Source organism: Artemia franciscana, chromosome 10, assembly GCF_032884065.1.
Source record: "Artemia franciscana chromosome 10, ASM3288406v1, whole genome shotgun sequence".
Classification (NCBI taxonomy): Eukaryota; Metazoa; Arthropoda; class Branchiopoda; order Anostraca; family Artemiidae; genus Artemia; species Artemia franciscana.
In genome coordinates, this window is record NC_088872.1 from 31,154,015 (window position 1) to 31,172,481 (window position 18,467).

At 35.6% G+C, this 18,467-nt stretch overlaps 2 protein-coding genes across 4 annotated transcripts in view; both read left to right on the forward strand.

The window, feature by feature from the left end:
• Positions 1-2,081, forward strand: part of LOC136032066 (glutathione S-transferase 1-1-like) — a 78,816-nt gene extending 76,735 nt beyond the window's left edge. For all 3 annotated transcript variants that reach the window (XM_065712186.1, XM_065712185.1, XM_065712187.1), the window contains exon 6: positions 1,897-2,081. In XM_065712186.1, coding sequence (XP_065568258.1) covers positions 1,897-1,966 — 70 coding nt within the window. In that variant the 3' untranslated portion in view covers positions 1,967-2,081. The remainder of the gene's footprint in view (positions 1-1,896) is intronic.
• Positions 2,082-7,138: 5,057 nt separating this feature from the next.
• Positions 7,139-18,467, forward strand: part of LOC136032069 (alanine aminotransferase 1-like) — a 50,885-nt gene continuing 39,556 nt past the window's right edge. Inside the window, exons 1-2 of the mRNA XM_065712192.1 lie at positions 7,139-7,294; positions 15,489-15,643. Of these exons, the coding sequence (XP_065568264.1) occupies positions 7,225-7,294; positions 15,489-15,643 (225 nt within the window). The 5' untranslated portion in view covers positions 7,139-7,224. The remainder of the gene's footprint in view (positions 7,295-15,488; positions 15,644-18,467) is intronic.

Genomic DNA, 18,467 nt, shown 5'->3' on the forward strand with positions numbered 1-18,467 from the left:
TGACATAAAATTTTTTTCCTAGATAATTTTGAAACTTCCAGACTTAAGTCCTTGAGCAAAGAGTAACCTAATGTGCAATTTTTTAGGGGGCAAAGGCTTCCTCCCAAAAATCGGGCCTACAAAAAGGGCTAAGAGTATTTTTTCTTTGCGATTGCCTCAAAACTCATTATTGTCATTAAGAACCAAGAGCAGAAGGAAAAATTGAAAAAGAGAAAGTTTGTTTCCCTGAAAGTAGGACCCAAGAAAGTACTAAACAAGAACTATTAAACTTGTTTTTAAGGGGTTGGTACTTGAAATAAAATCCTTGGGCCAAGGGGACCCTAATATGCGAAAGTATTTTAGTTTTAATTTGGAGACATATTCCCTCAAAAAGGACAGAATTTCTTCCTGATCGGCTTGAAACTTGTGTCGGGAAGTGCTTAGGCTATACGAACCATGCTCAAGATATAATCTCAGTTTGCGAGCATGCCCCCATCCCATCAATATTGAAGTCCAAAAAGAGTCAGAACACTTTTTCTTCGGCTAGCTCGGAACTTAACAGTATCATTTCCTGGTATAAGAAGACCATGCGTTTTTGTTGAGAGGGTGTTAGGGGGGCTGGTAATACACCAAAAACCTTGCTGTCGCCAAATAGTTGTCTCTAGTGTTTAGAATGCCTAGGTAGTTCTGGTCTTATCTTGTTACTTTCTGTTCTAAAAGCATTATATACTTTCATTATCTACTCCTTTTAGGTTTTAATATGGCTCTTAACTTTTAATTAAAAACGTCTTTTAGGAAAATGTGTTAATTTCAATTTAATAAAAAACTTAATCGGAGGAATTAAATTGGATAAAATATGTCAATGCTTTGGAAGTCAGAAGCAAGAATATCATGTAGAATATCCAACAATAGAAAGTAAAAGATTGAACAATAGAAAGTACTGACATGGCAATCAATGTGTCTCATCAACTCCCTCCCCCTTCTATCTCTCTCTCCCTCTTTGTTTGTACGTATCCTTACAATTCCAGCCCTGGAAGGGCTTTGATGGCTACACCCAGCCCTCTTAGACGAAGATGTCATGATATTTTTTTTGGCGCATGCAGCCCCAATGGCAGAATAGGCTCGGAGGTTATCCGACCATCTTGGACAAGCAGACACTCTAATTCATCGCGTAAGGGTGGCACAAGAAAATTAATGGTATCTCAGACCAAAAAAAAGGTAAAAAAGAATTAAGAAAGCTTTTCATCCGCCATTAAAATTTTCCTCAATCCAAGTTGTAGCTTTGAAATTTGCAAAACTTGAAATTTACCAAGAATTTCCACTGAACATGAACACTAATAACATCATTCAAAATGGCTATTAAACTTTTCAACAGAAAGTTGGGAAAGGGGCTAGGCCTATTGTGACCACCTTGGCTGGAAACCTCCAGACTCCATATATTACAGCGAATCAAATATTTGATAGAAGAAAGGGGACTAAAGGATTTAGTTGCCTTTGTGTTCTGAATACACGCGTTGCTGATGAAAACTTAATCACTTGAAAAGCTATTGAATATTAACGAATTTTTCTTCTTGGAGTGGAAGGAGTGGTCACCAAAAATAAGTCGAACATAATGTGATAAATTACAGAAGGGTGACGGTAATAATTAGAGAAAATTATATTAAAGGAAATAAGATACGGAGAATTAAGATTATATTAAAACCTGACATGTTCGGGCTGTAATCGGTACTTAACATTTGAATCAATGAACTATATATGTAAGTCATTTATTTCAGTTATATTTAAAATTACTCGTGCATTGCGCAATATATATATATATATGGTTTTGTGAAAAGGAAAACGAAAAGGTAAAGACGTTGGATTACGAAAATACATGAATTAATGAAATCCGACTGACATTTTTTATTCTTTTTTCAGGATTGACGAAAACACAGAAAAGCATGGCAGAATGTCGAGAAAAAGTAGCTCAACTTCAATTACTAATTAAAATGACGCTGATTTACCTATTTATTATGTTACTTTGTACTATGGTTTTTTCTGGTTTATTGAGTGGTCCTTCCTGTTGCTGAATTACTTAATGGAGTAAATTTTTGACTTTTCTACCCTTTTTGTGTAAAATTTTTATATACAAGTACCACTTAGCACCATGTCTGACCTTTAGCTCCTCTAAAATTGAACAGAGACTAAGGTCAAGAGTAAGATCGAAGGGGATTTTTTTAAGATTATAAAATGCCCCGAGACTTGTAAGTTATTTAGAAGGCCTGTGAAACTTTGATTCTCAATCATATTAATTGAAGATCCTTACGTGATTTCAGCTCAAGTCAGTTTGATCACTTCGATATGATTACTTTTTGATCCCACTGAGTCAGTCCGCAAATTCGACTTACGGTGTCTTTGCACTAACTCAGGAGTTATTGCGTCTGCACCGTGCAACTGAATTTCCACACCTTGGACTTAACACACAGCTTGACTATCGTCTTTAGAGCGAGTCAAGACTTAACCTTTCTTTGCACCTGGCGTGGGCCTAGCTCATTTTCCCACCGAATCAGAACTTGGCAATATTGTGTATCAAATCGGCAATTACCTCTTTTTTGCACCAACTCAATGAAATTTTGCCGCTTGGAGTTGATTAGCTTTTGTGCTGTTTCAAGGCTTGTATACTTTGCATATTTTGCTTGTATATTTTGTACTCATTCGGAGCTTGGATTATTTTTGGGTGAGCTAGGTGACCCGTTTTCACGACGAATCAGTATTTCACTCGTTGTTCATAATGTTGGGACATGTCGGGGCTCGGTTTTACACTGTGTCAGCATGTAACTTGGACTTAGCTCGTTTTTATACCGAGTCAGGATTAAATTCAGTTTTATACCGTGTCAAGATTCGGCTCGTTTTGTATCAAGTCAGTTTGCGGCTTGGGCCTCGCTCGTTTTTGCAGTGAGATTCAGAACCCTTGTTTTATTCCGGATTGAACGAAGAGTAGCATGTCTAATTTTTTGATAAAAAAAAAGCTGGTGGTGGATGGAAAGAAGTGTTTAGAGAGGCTTCTTGACCAATCTAACCTCCAATCATACAATTTAAAGTTCTTTGACCTAGTCTAGATTTAAAAGGACCCCAGATTTTATTGACTAAACGAGCAGCTTGCTTTAAATTGTTATCTTAAAACTTTAACCTGATTCCTTTGGGGGGGGGGGGGGTTATAAGACTGTCTGTGGTCGAAAGATAAAAGATGAACCTTTGGGGGTAATCCCTCCCTCATTTTCAACCTTTCAAATGACATTTTAAGTATCAATTTCAGACCAAATGAGCCATCTTCCAAGCAAGCACGGATCCAGAGCCTTAATTTGCGAGAGACTGCAGTGCCAAAAGGAGAAAATGCAACATCCCCCCCCCCCCCCATTTTACAATTTTTTATAAAATAATTGAATTAAGGCTGGGTTTACTATCGTCGTAACGTAACACAAAGGGAGATCAACTGGCCCACTTTGCGACTTTCGAAAGGCATTGGGAAACTTTATCAAAGTCGAGATTCCCACTAAACGTTGATATCGGTTGGCCAATCAGAGGCAACCCCAGTCAAAGGGAAGGTTAGGCACTTGTTGTCTGTTGCATTCGGCGTGTTGTAATATTTTCGATTGCTCTTTGATACCATCACAGTGTTTTAAGTTTGAAATATAAGATGAATGTATAATCTGAGCGTCTGGACACCAACGTGAAAGTCTCCTATAGAAATGGGACAAAAAAATATATAGAGAAATCCTCGCTCAAAATACAATGTCTGAGAACGCACACATTGTTTAAATGACAATGTTTGAGGATGAGGGGATTATTTCTAATGTTTTTACCGGTACTGTTGGCAAAGAAACTCAAAAGCAAAGAAAAAGGGCAAGGAATAAGAAAAAACCTAGTCAGTTGGCTGGAAAAAAAAAGTTTTGCTGAGGCTGCAAAACTTATCCCAGTCAAGGTGGAAAGCAGACGCGGCGGAAGATTGGCAGAAGATAAATAGTGTTTTTGCTACAGTGGACAACAAACTCTTGAGCCAGTTTTTTTCCACAATTTTTCTTTATGAGACTAGAAGAGAACTGGATCAGGCTCAGAACATGATGTCAAAAAAGGACGAATGGGTAAAGGGGGTGATAAATTGTGCTAGAGGTGCGAGAGGTACGCTTGGTCTTATGGTATCCTGCAATGGGTCCTGCTTGTGAGGAAAAATAATTATAACTAGGTCTCATGTTAAGGGGGATTTGAAATATACTCATTTAACTATTGACATAGACTTAGCTGAAGAAATTGAGAAACGAAATTTCTGACTCCCGATTGGTATAAGGTGACACATGATTCTTAAATCTCTTTATAGTAGGATGCAAAGCCATTCGGCATAAAGAAGTATACAACCTAACCTTATAATAGATGATAAGCCGGTATCTTCATCACAACTGTAAACTGTTTGAGTGCTGCCAAATCAGGCAGACATCAAATTGTTGGCAGATGAATTTGCATCATTGTCAGGGTACTTAATATAATTTTGTGTCACTGCTAGCAATGAGGCAAATATTTACATTGTTGGTGAAGGAGTCTCGAATTTTTTCTAGTTCAGTGATGGAAATAAAATTATTCCATTTGGACGTATGTATTAAGTAAAATTTATCTTCGTCTCTGTCTCCGGGGAGCAGTGATAAGTGATGTCAACCTTTGCAGGCTTATACAGGTCACAGCACTGTCATTTTCCAACCTTCTTTTCTTGGGTCTGTACTCCCTTGGGTTCTCTCTAGCACCACAGAAATCTTTCAATCTTGCGTTTATAGCACATACCGTCTTTGAACGACTTTATTGCGTTGATATGTTTCATTATTTTTATTTCAGATAGTATCTAGGACATCCCTACACCGTAAATTTTTTTTAGTACTTTCAAAAGAGCTATTTATTTTAATGAAATGGTCTTTGTGATTCAGGGGCCATTCTTAAAGAATTGGAGCAAAATTAGAACTTTAGTGTAAAGAGCGAGACATAGACAGGGCCTCAGGTAGAAACATAGGAATTGACTAGGAGTCGAATCCCCTCATTTACGAAATAATTTATGCTCGTTTTAAGTTTTAATGTTCCACCTTACTTTCAGTTGAAAATATTTTTATTATATAAAATACAGCCTAAAAACAGTGTTATTACAGAAGATTTCCCCGAGCCACACTCCCTAAAAGTCATAGAATCTTAAAGAAAATCATATCATTAGATTTAGCGTACCAGAGAACCCTATTGTAGAAGTTTCAAGCTCCTATCTACAAAAATGTGGATTTTTTTTTGTTTTGCCAGAAGACAGATCACGGATGTGTGTTTATTTTATTTTATTTTTTTATTTTCCAGGGGGGATTTTATCGACTCAGTAGTCCTAGAATGTCGCAGGAGGGATCATTCTAACAGAAATTTAAAGCTCCAGTGCCCTTTTTAATTGACCGAAAAAATTGGAGGGCTCCTAAGCCCCCTCCCACGCTTATTTTTTTCAAAAGTGACTGGATCAAAATTTTGAGATTGCCATTTTGTTCAGCATAGTCGAAAAATCTATTAACTACGTATTTGGGAACGACTTAATCCCCCACAGTCCCCGGGGGAGGGGCTGTAAGTTACAAACTTTGACCATTGTTTACATATAGTAACGGTTATTGGGAAGTATACAAACGTTTTCAGGGGGGACTTTTTCGCGTTGGGGGTGGGTGTGGGGTTAAGTGAGAAGGTCTTTCCTTGGAGGAATTTATGATGAAGAAAAAGAATTTCCATGAAGGGGGCGCAGGATTTTCTAGGATTATTAAAAAAACAATGATAAAATAAATAAAAAAGGGTTTTTTCAACTGGAAGTAAGGAGCAGCATTAAAACTTTAAACAAGCAGAAATGATTGCGCATATAAGGGCGTTTGTCTCCTCCTCAATTCCTCCCTCTTTCCACTAAAGTATTTTTCAATCCTTTCGACTATTTATTCTACGGTCTTTGTGATTGGGACAAATTGTCCCAAGAATTGGGACAAAATTCAAGCTTTAGTGTAAAGAGCGAGGTATTGACGAGGGGGAAAACCCCTTCATATACGTAATGAAAATTTACAAATATAAAAGTTCGTTACGTAAGTTAATTCGTAAGTTACGTATATTTATTACTAATAAAAACGTTCGTAAAAAATAAAAAGTTGTAGTTGCATTTTTAAGTAGACAAAAATTGGAGAGCAGCTAGGCCTCCTCCTCCACTCCTTTTTTTTATTAAAATCGTACGATCAAAACTATGACAAGGCCATTTAGCCAAAAAAAATTAATGTACTAATTTCATTTTAATTATTCATCTGGTGAACCATTATGCCGTGAGTCAAAATCAAAACATACATTAATTCAAAAACGTTCAGAAATTAAATAAAGAAAAAACAAGTTTTTCAACTGGAAGTAAGGAGCGACATTAAAACTTAAAACGAACAGAAATGATTCCGTATATGAAAGGGGATATCCCCTCCTCAACGTCCCGCTCTTTACGCTAAAGTTTTATATTGTTTTAAAAAGTAGAACTGTGACAAAGAGTCAAACCTTAGCGTAAAGAGCGGGACGTTGAGGAGGGGACAGCCCCTTTCATATTCGGAATTTTTTTTAATTTTTTTGAGATTAATTTAAACAACTTTTTCCACAAATAAGTTTTTCAATGAAAAGGAAAGCAGAAATAAAGTCAAGTAATATTTCAACGGTAAAACTACCACAAATAGCTATCAATAAAGAAATGGGACTCAAAACGAACAGAAATTACAATAAATAGCCAAATCAAATTTAAAACGAGCAAAATTTAACATGAGTAAGGCTGATAACCTCCCTGCCTTCTCCAGACCAAAAAACAATTTGCACTTCACTGCAAAAAAAAAAAAAAAAATCAACAAAAGAGCAACGGACCGTGGATTGTCAGTTTAATTTACATATGCTAATATCTATTCCTTAAAGTTATCATAATTTTTATTTATCAAAGTAAAAAAATAAAACATTTAAAATTGTCCTACTCATAAATTCCCTAAACTATCAGCCCTACTCATATTAACCTCTTAAAAGCCAAGTAAGTTTCCAATACTCTTTTGATCTCGATTTTTAATAGACCAGTATGATTATAATCCGATTCCCTGGCGGAAAAGATGTTAGATGTCGTGGAATGTCTGCGAGAAAAGAGGATGTATCATTGTATCTTATCTATAAGAAGTTGATTATTTATTGCTCTGTTTATTTATCTTAGTCAAAATGTCCAAGTGTTCCGTCAGGCATCTTAGTCTTTTAGGATCACCACTGAAGAGAAGGTGTTTTCTGAAAGGTTAGAAATTTGGGCATGGGAAGGTTTAAATTATTGGGGTTTCCTTAACTAGGCTAGACTAGTGATTTTGCATTTGCGTTTCACCCAGTAGCGATTTTAGGCCTTATAATCTGGGGAGGGGGGGGGGTATACCATGCGAGTGTAAATATACAAAACAAAAGGAATTTAACGACAGAAAAACTGGGGGGGGGCAGCTGCTCATTTTCATTGAAAAATTACAAATTTGAGTAAAATTCTAGTTTAGGTACTTTTCACTATCTTGGAAAGGGGTGAGGTTAGAAAAATTAAACTTTCAGTATTGAATCCAGGGCCAATCTGGGGAGGTATTGCCAAGCTTCTGTGTTAACCCTTTTTTGATTTCTAAGTTTTAGAGATTGGTCTACTTGACAAATCTTTACAGGGGTGGATCCAGGATTTTCTTTAGGGGGGGGGGTGCATAATAGGTTGCTTTGATAAACTTGAAAACAAAGACATAGCCATAATTTAAAGGGAACTTTAACAGTTGTGTATTGTAGGTAAATAGTGGAAATGATTATAAATTTAATCTAAAATTTGGTGAGGGTTAAAGTTCTAATGATTCTGTTGGGAATAAAATGGTGTAAAAATATCAATAAAAAAATAGTGTAAAAATATCAATAAAAAAATAGTAGGCCTAAGTTATAAAAACCACCCTGCCATAAAAAAAAAATAAAAAGCTGTTCACCATCTATAAAAAAATTATATTTAATATTTTCTGCATAATTTTTTGCCTTTGCACTTCTGACTGCAATTGCAAGTGAGTTAAGCTTTTTATTGTAAAAAGAAAAAATGGCCTTGAACCATCTTTTGGGGTCAGACACTCTTTATGACAATTTGTATTGGTCAAACTATTTTAGCATGTCACTTAACTTTGTGGCATTGTTTAGTAACTATGATAGTAATGAAGAGTAGAAAATGAGGATAAAGATACAACTTGTATATATGTAAAAGATATATTAAACATTAACTACTAGTTCTTTAGAGGTGTAACAAGAAACACAATGAAAAGATTGAAATACATAGAAGACACTTGAAATATGGGTTTTAAGTATTGGTAGTAAAGCCTTAATTAATCATTGTTTCTTTTAAAAATAGGGTTTTAATAAACAGTGTCAACTTTGATGAAATCTCAAAAATTTACTAATGAAAATTTTACTTTTCATAACAATGTGGCATATCTTTTTCACTTTTAAAGTTCAATATATCTTACTTGAATTGCAGAATTCACAATATTATAAGAAAAAATCTATTTCTGTATTCCCACTCCTGCCATATCTATTTATTATATGGTTGGTGTCTACCTCAATATTTTGGTGAATATTTATAATGGCTAGTCTAGTCAGTCCAGAGTCCTGTCAGTTTCAAGCTCTTTGTTAGTATTTCCTCTTCTATTCATCCTAAAATATTTGAATAAAGACCAAAATTTTTAGAAAATATGAACTCTAATAAAGATGCATGTAGATATGTATCACACTAAGTATGAGTCAAATACTCCTTAAAAAAACAAATAGTTCTGTGTTGGTTATTTTTGTGTTTGATAGGTATGGATTGGTGGTTTAAATTTTCAGGGTTTCAAGGCTTTGATAGATTTCTAATTTTTTTTTAATCTTGAGATTTTCAGATATTCAATTCAAAGTTTAAATCTTGATTTGTCTGTTGAGCATAAAAATAAAAAATTGAAATTTGACTCAGATTTAATATTATGTAAGAGAATTGCCCTGTAAAATTTTGATTTATAAACAACTAATTGTAATAATGTGATTGGATGGCATGTATTGAAATAAGTATAAAAATCCTCAGCAGTATATATAACACTTTAGACAATCTTATGGACAAATATATGCAACCCCTATACAAAAACATAACTTTATTTTGTTACTGGTTGGTATTGAGAAGGTGAGAAATTCTGAAATAGTATTGTAGCTGCATTCCATTTCTGTGGTTAACTCAAGTTGTGTGAATTTCCACTTTTTATAACATTTTATTAGTAAATAGTTGAAAAAAAATCTATGCTATTCCTCTGATTCAAACTGAGAATTCGGAGACCCATCTATACAAGCTAGATGAAAAAAATAAACACATAATTATTTGCCTTCTTTTATAAACAATTAAAAAAAAATATCTATTCTTCTTAAATGATTACTCCAACCTTTAAAGGAGTATTTTAACTAATATACTTAGTTTCGAATATATACTTACACAAACCTTTATTAAATTTCTAAAGAGTTTGGCCTTTATTTTAATATTTTAGGATGAACAGAGGAGATTATATGTCCATATAGTGCAGAACTTCAATTAGATGAAAATAGGCAGTAAAGTGGCTACCATTTGCTCACCAAAATCCAAAACTTAAGTTGATCATTTTTGCACTTCTCATACATTTGCTTTCTATTATACAAATCCCCTAGAAAACAACAATGTTGTAAAAACCACCCCACTTTGCAAAAAAAGCAAACCCAAAAAACCAAAACAGACAGCCAAAAAAAGTAATACCATCAGTTTCTTTCCCTCAGTGTCATAGCAAGACTCAAAAACAAATTTTTGACATCAAAAAGAAGTAAATATTTTGCTTTTCAGCCCCATTGTGACAGTATGATCCTGAAATATCGTTTTGACAGCCTAATGAAGCTAGAATTTTTAGTTTCCCCTCCATGTTATTATCATAATAATCTTATTATTGTGGGGTAATAGCCTCCTTCTTATAGTAGAAAATATTTTCTTTTGTAGCATAAAAAATTTCCTTCATATTCTTGCTGGGACAAAAAAATGGAGAGGTTAAGGTGGGAGAATTCATGTGCAAAATCAGGTAATTTGCAAGAAGGGAAGGCAGATGACACCAGAAACTGTTTTATTAAAGCTTAAATGGAAATATTGGGTTTTATGTTTTTTTTTTTATCTGTAATTAAGGAGTACCTCGTGCTAATATTGACCAAAACTGAAAAGAGTTTTGAAAACAGTATATACATTTAAATGGTTGTGTTTCTGTGGAAACAAAATTAAATGGTTTGTTGGGCGACAAGCTTGCTACTTGTTCCTGTAAAAACAACCAGCAACTGAAACGTCGATTCGACGCCCTATGCGCCAGCAATGGCTCTGGAGGATCTTGATCCTTGATCCTTTGTTTCTGTGGAAATTCCAAATAAGCAAAATTTGTAAGTTTAAAGTCACCCACTTGGGGCAAACATTTACAGTAAAAGTGCTAACTGCTTAAAAAGTCTTTAGGAGGCAGATAGAACTGCTTTTCGTGGATGATTTGTCCAATGCTAGAGGCATTGATGGCAAATGATAACCTGCTATTAAAAGACTGTTGCACTGCACTACAGCTGCTCCTACATTTTGAAAGAAATAGGCCTATTCAAATTTTGCTTAAATATAAGTTGTAATCTAACATTTTACTTCTTACATGAAGAGGTTTAAATCTTTTTTTATGTATATAATTTGATTTCAATTAAAACATAATAAAACTATCATAGGCAGCACAATAACAATGCCCAAGTAAAGGGTGAAGTGGGCTATTTATTTTTTTTTTACCAAGGCATGTTGTGTGATGGAGTTTTAGAAATTTCGGAGGGGGCTCTTTTGATTGGAAATTAAAAGTTTTAGTACCCTTTTAAGAGTCAAAAGTGATTGGAGGGCAAGCATCCCTTGTCCCTAGTTGCCCCAAGGCCATCCAATAAAATGTTTGTAATAGCCGTTTTGTTTAGCATATTTGAAAGTTTCAGTAACTGTGCCTCCAGAAATGACACCTCCCACAGCCCTTGGAGAAAGGACTGGAAGTTATGTAATTTGCCTGTTGTTTACATATTGTATTTGTTTTCAGGAAAGAACTATTGAAAGTAGACTATTTGTTTGATATATGTTAATACTGGAAGTCTCAGGGGTAGTTTTTTTTCTACTTACAGTTATAAAATAGAAGCTATTTAAAATATATCTTGCTATCAGTAAGTACAAAGGACGCTCCGATCTTTAAATGTTTTGAGTTTAGTTAGTGAAGCCCATCCTACAATTCAAAATTCGAGGTCCAATTTGCCCTCTCCTTAACGCCCCCGAAAATTTTACCTCAAACCCCCAAGCTGTTCCTGAGATAATGCAGATACGCTGTTTTGATAACCTGTGTACAAATGTTTTTTTTTGTCTAAATTACTACTTAGCCGAGATTAGATTTTAAATAGCTTAGAGAGCAAATCTTTAGACCTCCGCCCTCCCCCCTCATTCCCTACCCCAAATCAAAATTCGAGGTGGAATTTCCTAACCTCCCCCCCCTCGAACCAAAATTTCAAATTTATTCCTAAAGCTATTCCTGGGATATTGCAGATATTTTGATGGATATGCTCAACCGTGAATAGATTATAGCTCCAATAGAGGGTTATAGCAAAACCAGAAAAATCGGAGCTTATGTGTTTCAAAATTAGGATTTACGGTATTATTTCCCTATTATTTACGGTATAATATGGTATTCAATTTCTTACAAACATTCCGGTTACTTTGTACAATACCCTTGAGACACTCCAAAATTCAGCCATTAGAATTGCTTTGGGGCTCCACAAACATACTGCAGTGGTTAAGCTCAAAGAGCTTTCTGGACTACCTGCTCTGAAAGACAGGGGACTATGCAGAGAAACTGCTACTTCACAAAAATACAAACATATAGCATTTAATGCAGTTTTTCCCTCCACTTTTGGAAATCCTGTTAAGCCTCAACACCTACTATCTTCTTTTAGCCATTATCTAAATGATTATCCAAATTGGAAAAGTGAACATGCAGATAGTTACGCTTTTCCAAAATCACCATGGGAAATGGTGGCAGGGCCATCAAAATATCTGCAATATCCCGGGAATAGCTTTAAGAATAAATTTGAAATTTTGGTTCGAGAGGGGGGAGATTAGGAAATTCCACCCCGAATTTTGATTTGGGGGAGGGAATGAGGGGGGAGGGCGGAGGTCTAAAGATTTGCTCTCTAAGCTACTTAAAATCTAATCTCGGCTAAGTAGTAATTTAGACAAAAAAAACATTTGTACACAGGTTATCAAAACAGCGTATCTTCATTATCTCACGAACAGCTTGGGGGTTTGAGGTAAAATTTTCGGGGGCGTTAAGGAGGGGGTAAATTGGACCTCGAATTTTGAATTGTAGGATGGGCTTCACTAACTAAACTCAAAACATTTAAAGATCGGAGCGTCCTTTGTACTTACTGATAGCAAGATATATTTTAAATAACTTCTATTTTATAACTGTAAGTAGAAAAAAACTACTCCTGAGACTTCCAGTATTAACATATATCAAACAAATAGTCTACTTTCAATAGTTCTTTCCAGTAATCTTGGTTATTTTGGTTGTTCTCCTAATTTTTATCAATGTTTTGACAAATGAAAAAAAAAAAAAAACATTGTTAGGACTACATATTGTTTTTTGATAAACCGCAAAAGACATTCAAGTGGTTTAGAAGAGGAAGGAAGGGTAGGATCACTCTTGTTTTTAAACCTTGGCTAGTCTTGTGATGTATTTTTTTGTGTTTTTGTCGACGCTGTTACAAAGAAAAACACGCTGCTCGAAAACACAAATCGTTTTCAGTAAATCATAAATGATCCTCTGGCCTTTAGAAGGTCTTAGGTGGCGGTAGCCTTACTTGTGTTTTAGTAATTTCTGGTCGTTTGAAGATTGAATTTATTTTTTTGCAGCAATATCTGTTATCTTTACGTTTGAAGTAATTGTTTATTTTAATTTATGTTTGTTTTAAGTTTGAATTAATTGTATGGCTTTGTTTCTGTTCGTCTTACATTTTAGTACTGTCCTTTATTTTTATTTGAAAAATTCTTTTTTTTTGGAAAACGTTTTTTTTTTCAATCAATACGAAAATGGTCATATTAAAAATCTAGGGAGATTTTTGTTTCTTTTCTATTTTTTAAAGTATAACCACACAAAATTAATTTCAAAATTTAGGAGTAGAATTTTCTCCTCACTATTCCCCACCCACAGTGGGCGCACTGCTCAAACTCTGGCTGCTCCCAACACCATGATGCCTTTCAAGATCAGGGCTATTATCTCTCTCTCTCTTGTGACCAGGGCTATTACTAACTTGACTGCCCCCACGACTGCTACACCTGCCACGCAACTGCTTCCCTGTTTCTACTATTGCTCTACAATAACTACTATTGTTAGTACGGTTTGTAGAGCGATGTCTAGTATTTGATGTATTATTTTGTTGATGCTGCAGTTCAGCATTGCCAACGCTTTGAGATTTCAAGGTGATTGAGATTTTACAACCAAAATTGTATCACAAAAGACTCGTTGGGATACAATTATAGGATTCTGTCAGAGTCCATTTTACACAAAGATAAACTGAAAAGCAAGCAATTTTTTTTCATATCTTCATCCTCAGAAACGTCTCAGAAATTTTGATCCCTGTTTCTAGTGGATGATTAGTCTTCGAATTTGCGGAGATTTCTTTTTGCATCACGTTTCCGTTTGGCAAAATCTCTTCTTTTTATCACATGCAATTGACTGGGGGAGTTTTAAAAATTTCAAAAAAGTGAAATTTGCTCAGGTAAATGCAACCATAATATACTAGAAATTTTGGATTGTACCATAAAATTTCCGAATGCACTGCATTGTACCTTGTTCTCTAAATTGTTCCAAAAACGGTTCAATTGTTCCTACGTGCATGTCTGACAGAGGACTTTCTGTTTCCACTATAGATTGTAATGCTGGACTTTGCTCGATCATTACAAATCTCAGGCAAATATTGGGACGCATCTAAAGCCCAAAAGCAGTATTAGAATTAAAGGATTTTGGAGTAAATATAATAAAAAAAGAATCTGATATTGCAATATGAGCGCCCTAAAGAAAACACAACATGGCGCATACTCTTCATATTCATGCTTTTGATTTCCATCAAGTATCCATGGATTTCAAAGCTATTTTCTACGTCAAATAAGCGTGTTGATGTCAAACCCCCGAAATTCCCTAAGGGCTAAACTGTCATTTGCACTTTGCTAAAGACAAAATATAATTAAGCAGTTTTTCTTCTTTTTTTCTCGCAAAATTAGACATTCAAATTGCAGCTCAAACTTTCTTAGAACTTTTGTTTTTTGATGTCATTAGGTTAAATGTGTATCTTGCGATTTTGTTTTACTTATTTAATTTCAAATGATGTTTGATTTTCGCAAAATTGGTATTTAAGGGATTTTGAAGTCCTTAAGTATAAAGATGAAGCTGAAATTATAATTTAAGCATCATAAAGCAAATTGCAGGATTTGCCATACATGTTTCACAAATGCCTTCCAGTTTCTAACACACTGTATTGAAGAATTTATGAGGTCATTGATTTTAATTGAGAGGCTAGTATTGCATTATAGTGTTTGATGGTGGTTGGATAATAAGTTCAGAAGACTAGGCATAAGTAAATGTCTCAAATGGTGTTTTATTTGCATCACAGGAGTAATAGAAGGTTTTTTGAAAAGTAATAATACTATAAGGTTTTTAAAGTACGTGTTAGTGTTGACTTAAGAGCGATATCCTCCGACTCAAATTAGGCGGTATACTATCCCTCCCGTTTGTGCCCTTTGCACTCCCATGTCTTCCCTTAGCTCTGTCTAGGCGAAATTCAAGGTAACAATTTCAATAGAATTTGTTTAAAAATTCGAGAAAATATGGAATATGGGGAAAATATGTCTCCAGAGATGTAATCATGCATGCAGCCCCGAAGACTAGGGATCCAATTATGCAAACAGCCTATGTTAAGACATAGGCCTCATTGATACATTTTAGTAGCCAGCTTTGTACATGTAGACTCATTGCTTTCTCTTGAGTTGATCATTCAGAGGTTGTTTAGGAAGAAATCCTAAATGACTAAATTAGTCCTAAAACTAAGGTAGATGCAATAAAAAAAATTCAGTTACAGTTTGAAAGTTGAAGAAATTTAGCTTTGCAGAAAGAGTCCAATCTTTAAATAGGAACTTTTAATTTTGCAGAAAGCATCCAGATTTACTACTTCTGACACGGTTACTCATACATTGGTGAAGAAGTAAGATTCGCATCAATAAAGTCTGCAGCTTTAATTGACCAGACAGCTTTTTGTAGGGGTGCTTAGGACGGCAGTTGACATAGAAGCATAAGAACTTTGTTAAGATCCTTCTGTCAATAATATGATCTGGTATTTTTTTTTCATCTTTTTAGGTTGTAACATGAGTACTACCGCTCTATTAAATGGTTCAGACATGGGTCGAGTTGTAACATTAGATAATATGAATCCGCATTTAAGAGTGATGGAGTATGCAGTTAGAGGTCCTCTTGTTATTCGTGCTTCTCAAATAGAAAAAGAGTTAGCGTCGGTAAGTTATTTCCTTTTGGCATCGGAGCTGGATTGTTGTCTCTGGTCATCCGCCTTGGTCACCGCACTGTAATTTTTTTCGTTTTGTTTAATTCTTTTTTTTTCATTGAACAAGAGCTAAGAGCTCATATGGTACTTAAGACGAGGTCGGAAGGGACAAGAGCTCATATGGTATAAGCTCTAGCAAAATTTTAAGAATCAATAGATTGCTTTATAAGGAAAATCAGAAAACGACTTTATCAAGTCAATTTGTGCAGCTCCCTGACACACCTACCAATTTTCATCGCCCTAGCACATCCAGAAGCACCAAACTCGCCAAAGCACAGAACCCCACCCCCTAACTCCCCGAAAGAGAGTGGATCCAGTCCGGTTACGTCAATCACGAATCTACGACATTTATGAGCGTTTTCCAACATTTCCGGTTTCCCCCTCCAACTCCCCCTAATGCCAACAGATCTGGTCGGTATTTGAAATAAGAGCTCTGAAACACTGAGTTCCTTCTAAATATCAAATTTCATTAAGATCCGGTCACCCGTTCTTAAGTTAAAAATACCTCAATTTTTCCAAATTAACAACCCGCAGCTCCCCCAAAGAGAAAGGATCCGTTCCAATTATGTCAATCACATATCTATAACTTGTGCTTATTCTTCCCATCAAGTTTCATCCCGATCTCTCCACTTTAAGCGTTTTCCAAGATTTCCAGTTTCCAAGATTTACGGTTTCCTCCTCCAACTCCCCCCTAATGTCACTGGATCTGGTCGAAATTTAAAATGATAGTTCTAAAGCAATAAAATGATAAATGATAGTTCTAAATTTAGTTAGAACTAAAACGATTGTTCTAAATTTAATTCTCTCCGCAAAGTTATTGTTTGCCTCTTGCTCTCGCTATCAATGAAACATATTTTCTCGTAACTCTAAGCTAAATTTAAATTTAAGCTTGTTTCTTCGTTTGTTGTATTATAACATGTAATATTATAATATAACACATTATAATCGGGGAGGAGAGGGGCGTTTGCCCATTTCTCCAATAATTTGAAGAAAAAATCATCAAGTAACTTTAAAACTGTCGCTCGTTTTAAGTTTCAACTTCGTTCTGTAATTTGAGCAGATAATTTTTTCAATTAATCCATCCTCGTTTTTAATATAAAACAAGAGCTAAGAGCTCATATGGCACTTGTGACGAGGTAGGAAGAGCAAAGAGCTCATATGGGATGAGCTCAAGCAAAATTCTGAGAATCAATAGAATGATTTAAAAGGAAAAATCAGAGGCTTAATACCGATCAGGATTTAAATAAGAGCTCTGAGACACGAGGTCCTACTAAATATCAAAATTCAATAAGATCCGATCACCCATTCATGCGTTAAGAATACTTCATTTTTCTAATTTTTCCTCTCCCTTCTACCCCCCAGATGGTCGAATCGGGGAAAACGACTTTATCAAGTCAATGTGTGCAGATCCTTGACACGCCTACCAAGTTTTATCGTCCTAGCACGTCCAGAAGCACCGAACTTGCCAAAGTACTAAACCCCCTCTTACTCCCCCAAAGAGATCGGATCCAGTCTGGTTACGTCAATCACGTATCTACGATATTTGCTTATTCTACCCACAAAGTTTCATCCCGATCTCTCCACTCTAAACGTTTTCCAAGATTTCCTGGTTTCCCCCTCCAACTCCACAAAATGTCATTGGATTTGGTCGGGATTTTAAATGAGAGCTCTGAACACAAGACCCTTCTAGATATCAAATTTCATTAAGATCTGATCATCCGTTCGTAAGTTAAAAATACCTTATTTTTTTTAAAATTTTCTGAGTTAAACCCTCCCCCCAACTCCCCCAAAAAGAGCCAATCGGGTCTGGTTATTTCAATCACTTATCTAGGACCTGTGCTTGTTTTTCGCACCAAGTATAATCACGATCTCTCCACTCTAAGTGTTTCTCAAGATTTCCGGTTTCTTCCTCCAACTCCCCCCCAATGTCAACGGATCTGGTCAGGATTTAAAATAAGAGCTCTGAGACACGAGATCCTTCCCAAAATCAAATTTCATTAGGATCCAATCACCCGTTCGTAAGTTACAAATACCTCATTTTTCTAATTTTCCGAATTACTCCCCCCTCAACTCCACCAAAGAGAGCGGATACGGTTTGGTTATGTCAGTCACTTATCTTGGACTTGTGCTTATTCTTCCCACCAAGTTTCATCCTGATCTCTCCGCTTTAAGCGTTTTTCAAGATTTCCGCCCCCCCCCAATGACACTGGATCCGGTCGGGATTTAAATTAAGACATGTGAGTTACGAGGTCCTTATAAATATGAAATTTCATAAAGATTCGATCATTTCTTTGTAAGTTAAAAGTACCTCATTTTTTTAATGTTTTAGAATTAACCCTCCCCCCAACTCCCCCAAAGAGAGCGGATCCGTTCCGGTTATGTCAATCATGTATCTAGGACTTGTGATTATTTTTACCACCAAGTTTCATCCCGATCCCTCTGCTCTAAGCGTTTTCCAAGATTTTAGGTTCCCCCCAAATCCCCCCAATGTCACCGGATATGGTCCGGATTTAAAACAATAGCTCTGAGACACGATATCCTTCGATTCATCAAATTTTATTAAGATCCGATCACTCCTTCGTAAGTTAAAAATACCTCATTTTTTTAAATTGTTCAGAATTAACATCTTCCCCCCAACTCCCCAAAAGAGACTGGATCCGTTCCGGTTATGTCAATCATGTATCTAGGACTTGTGATTATTTTTACCACCAAGTTTCATCCCGATCCCTCTGTTCTAAGCGTTTTCCAAGATTTTAGGTTCCCCCCAATGTCACCGG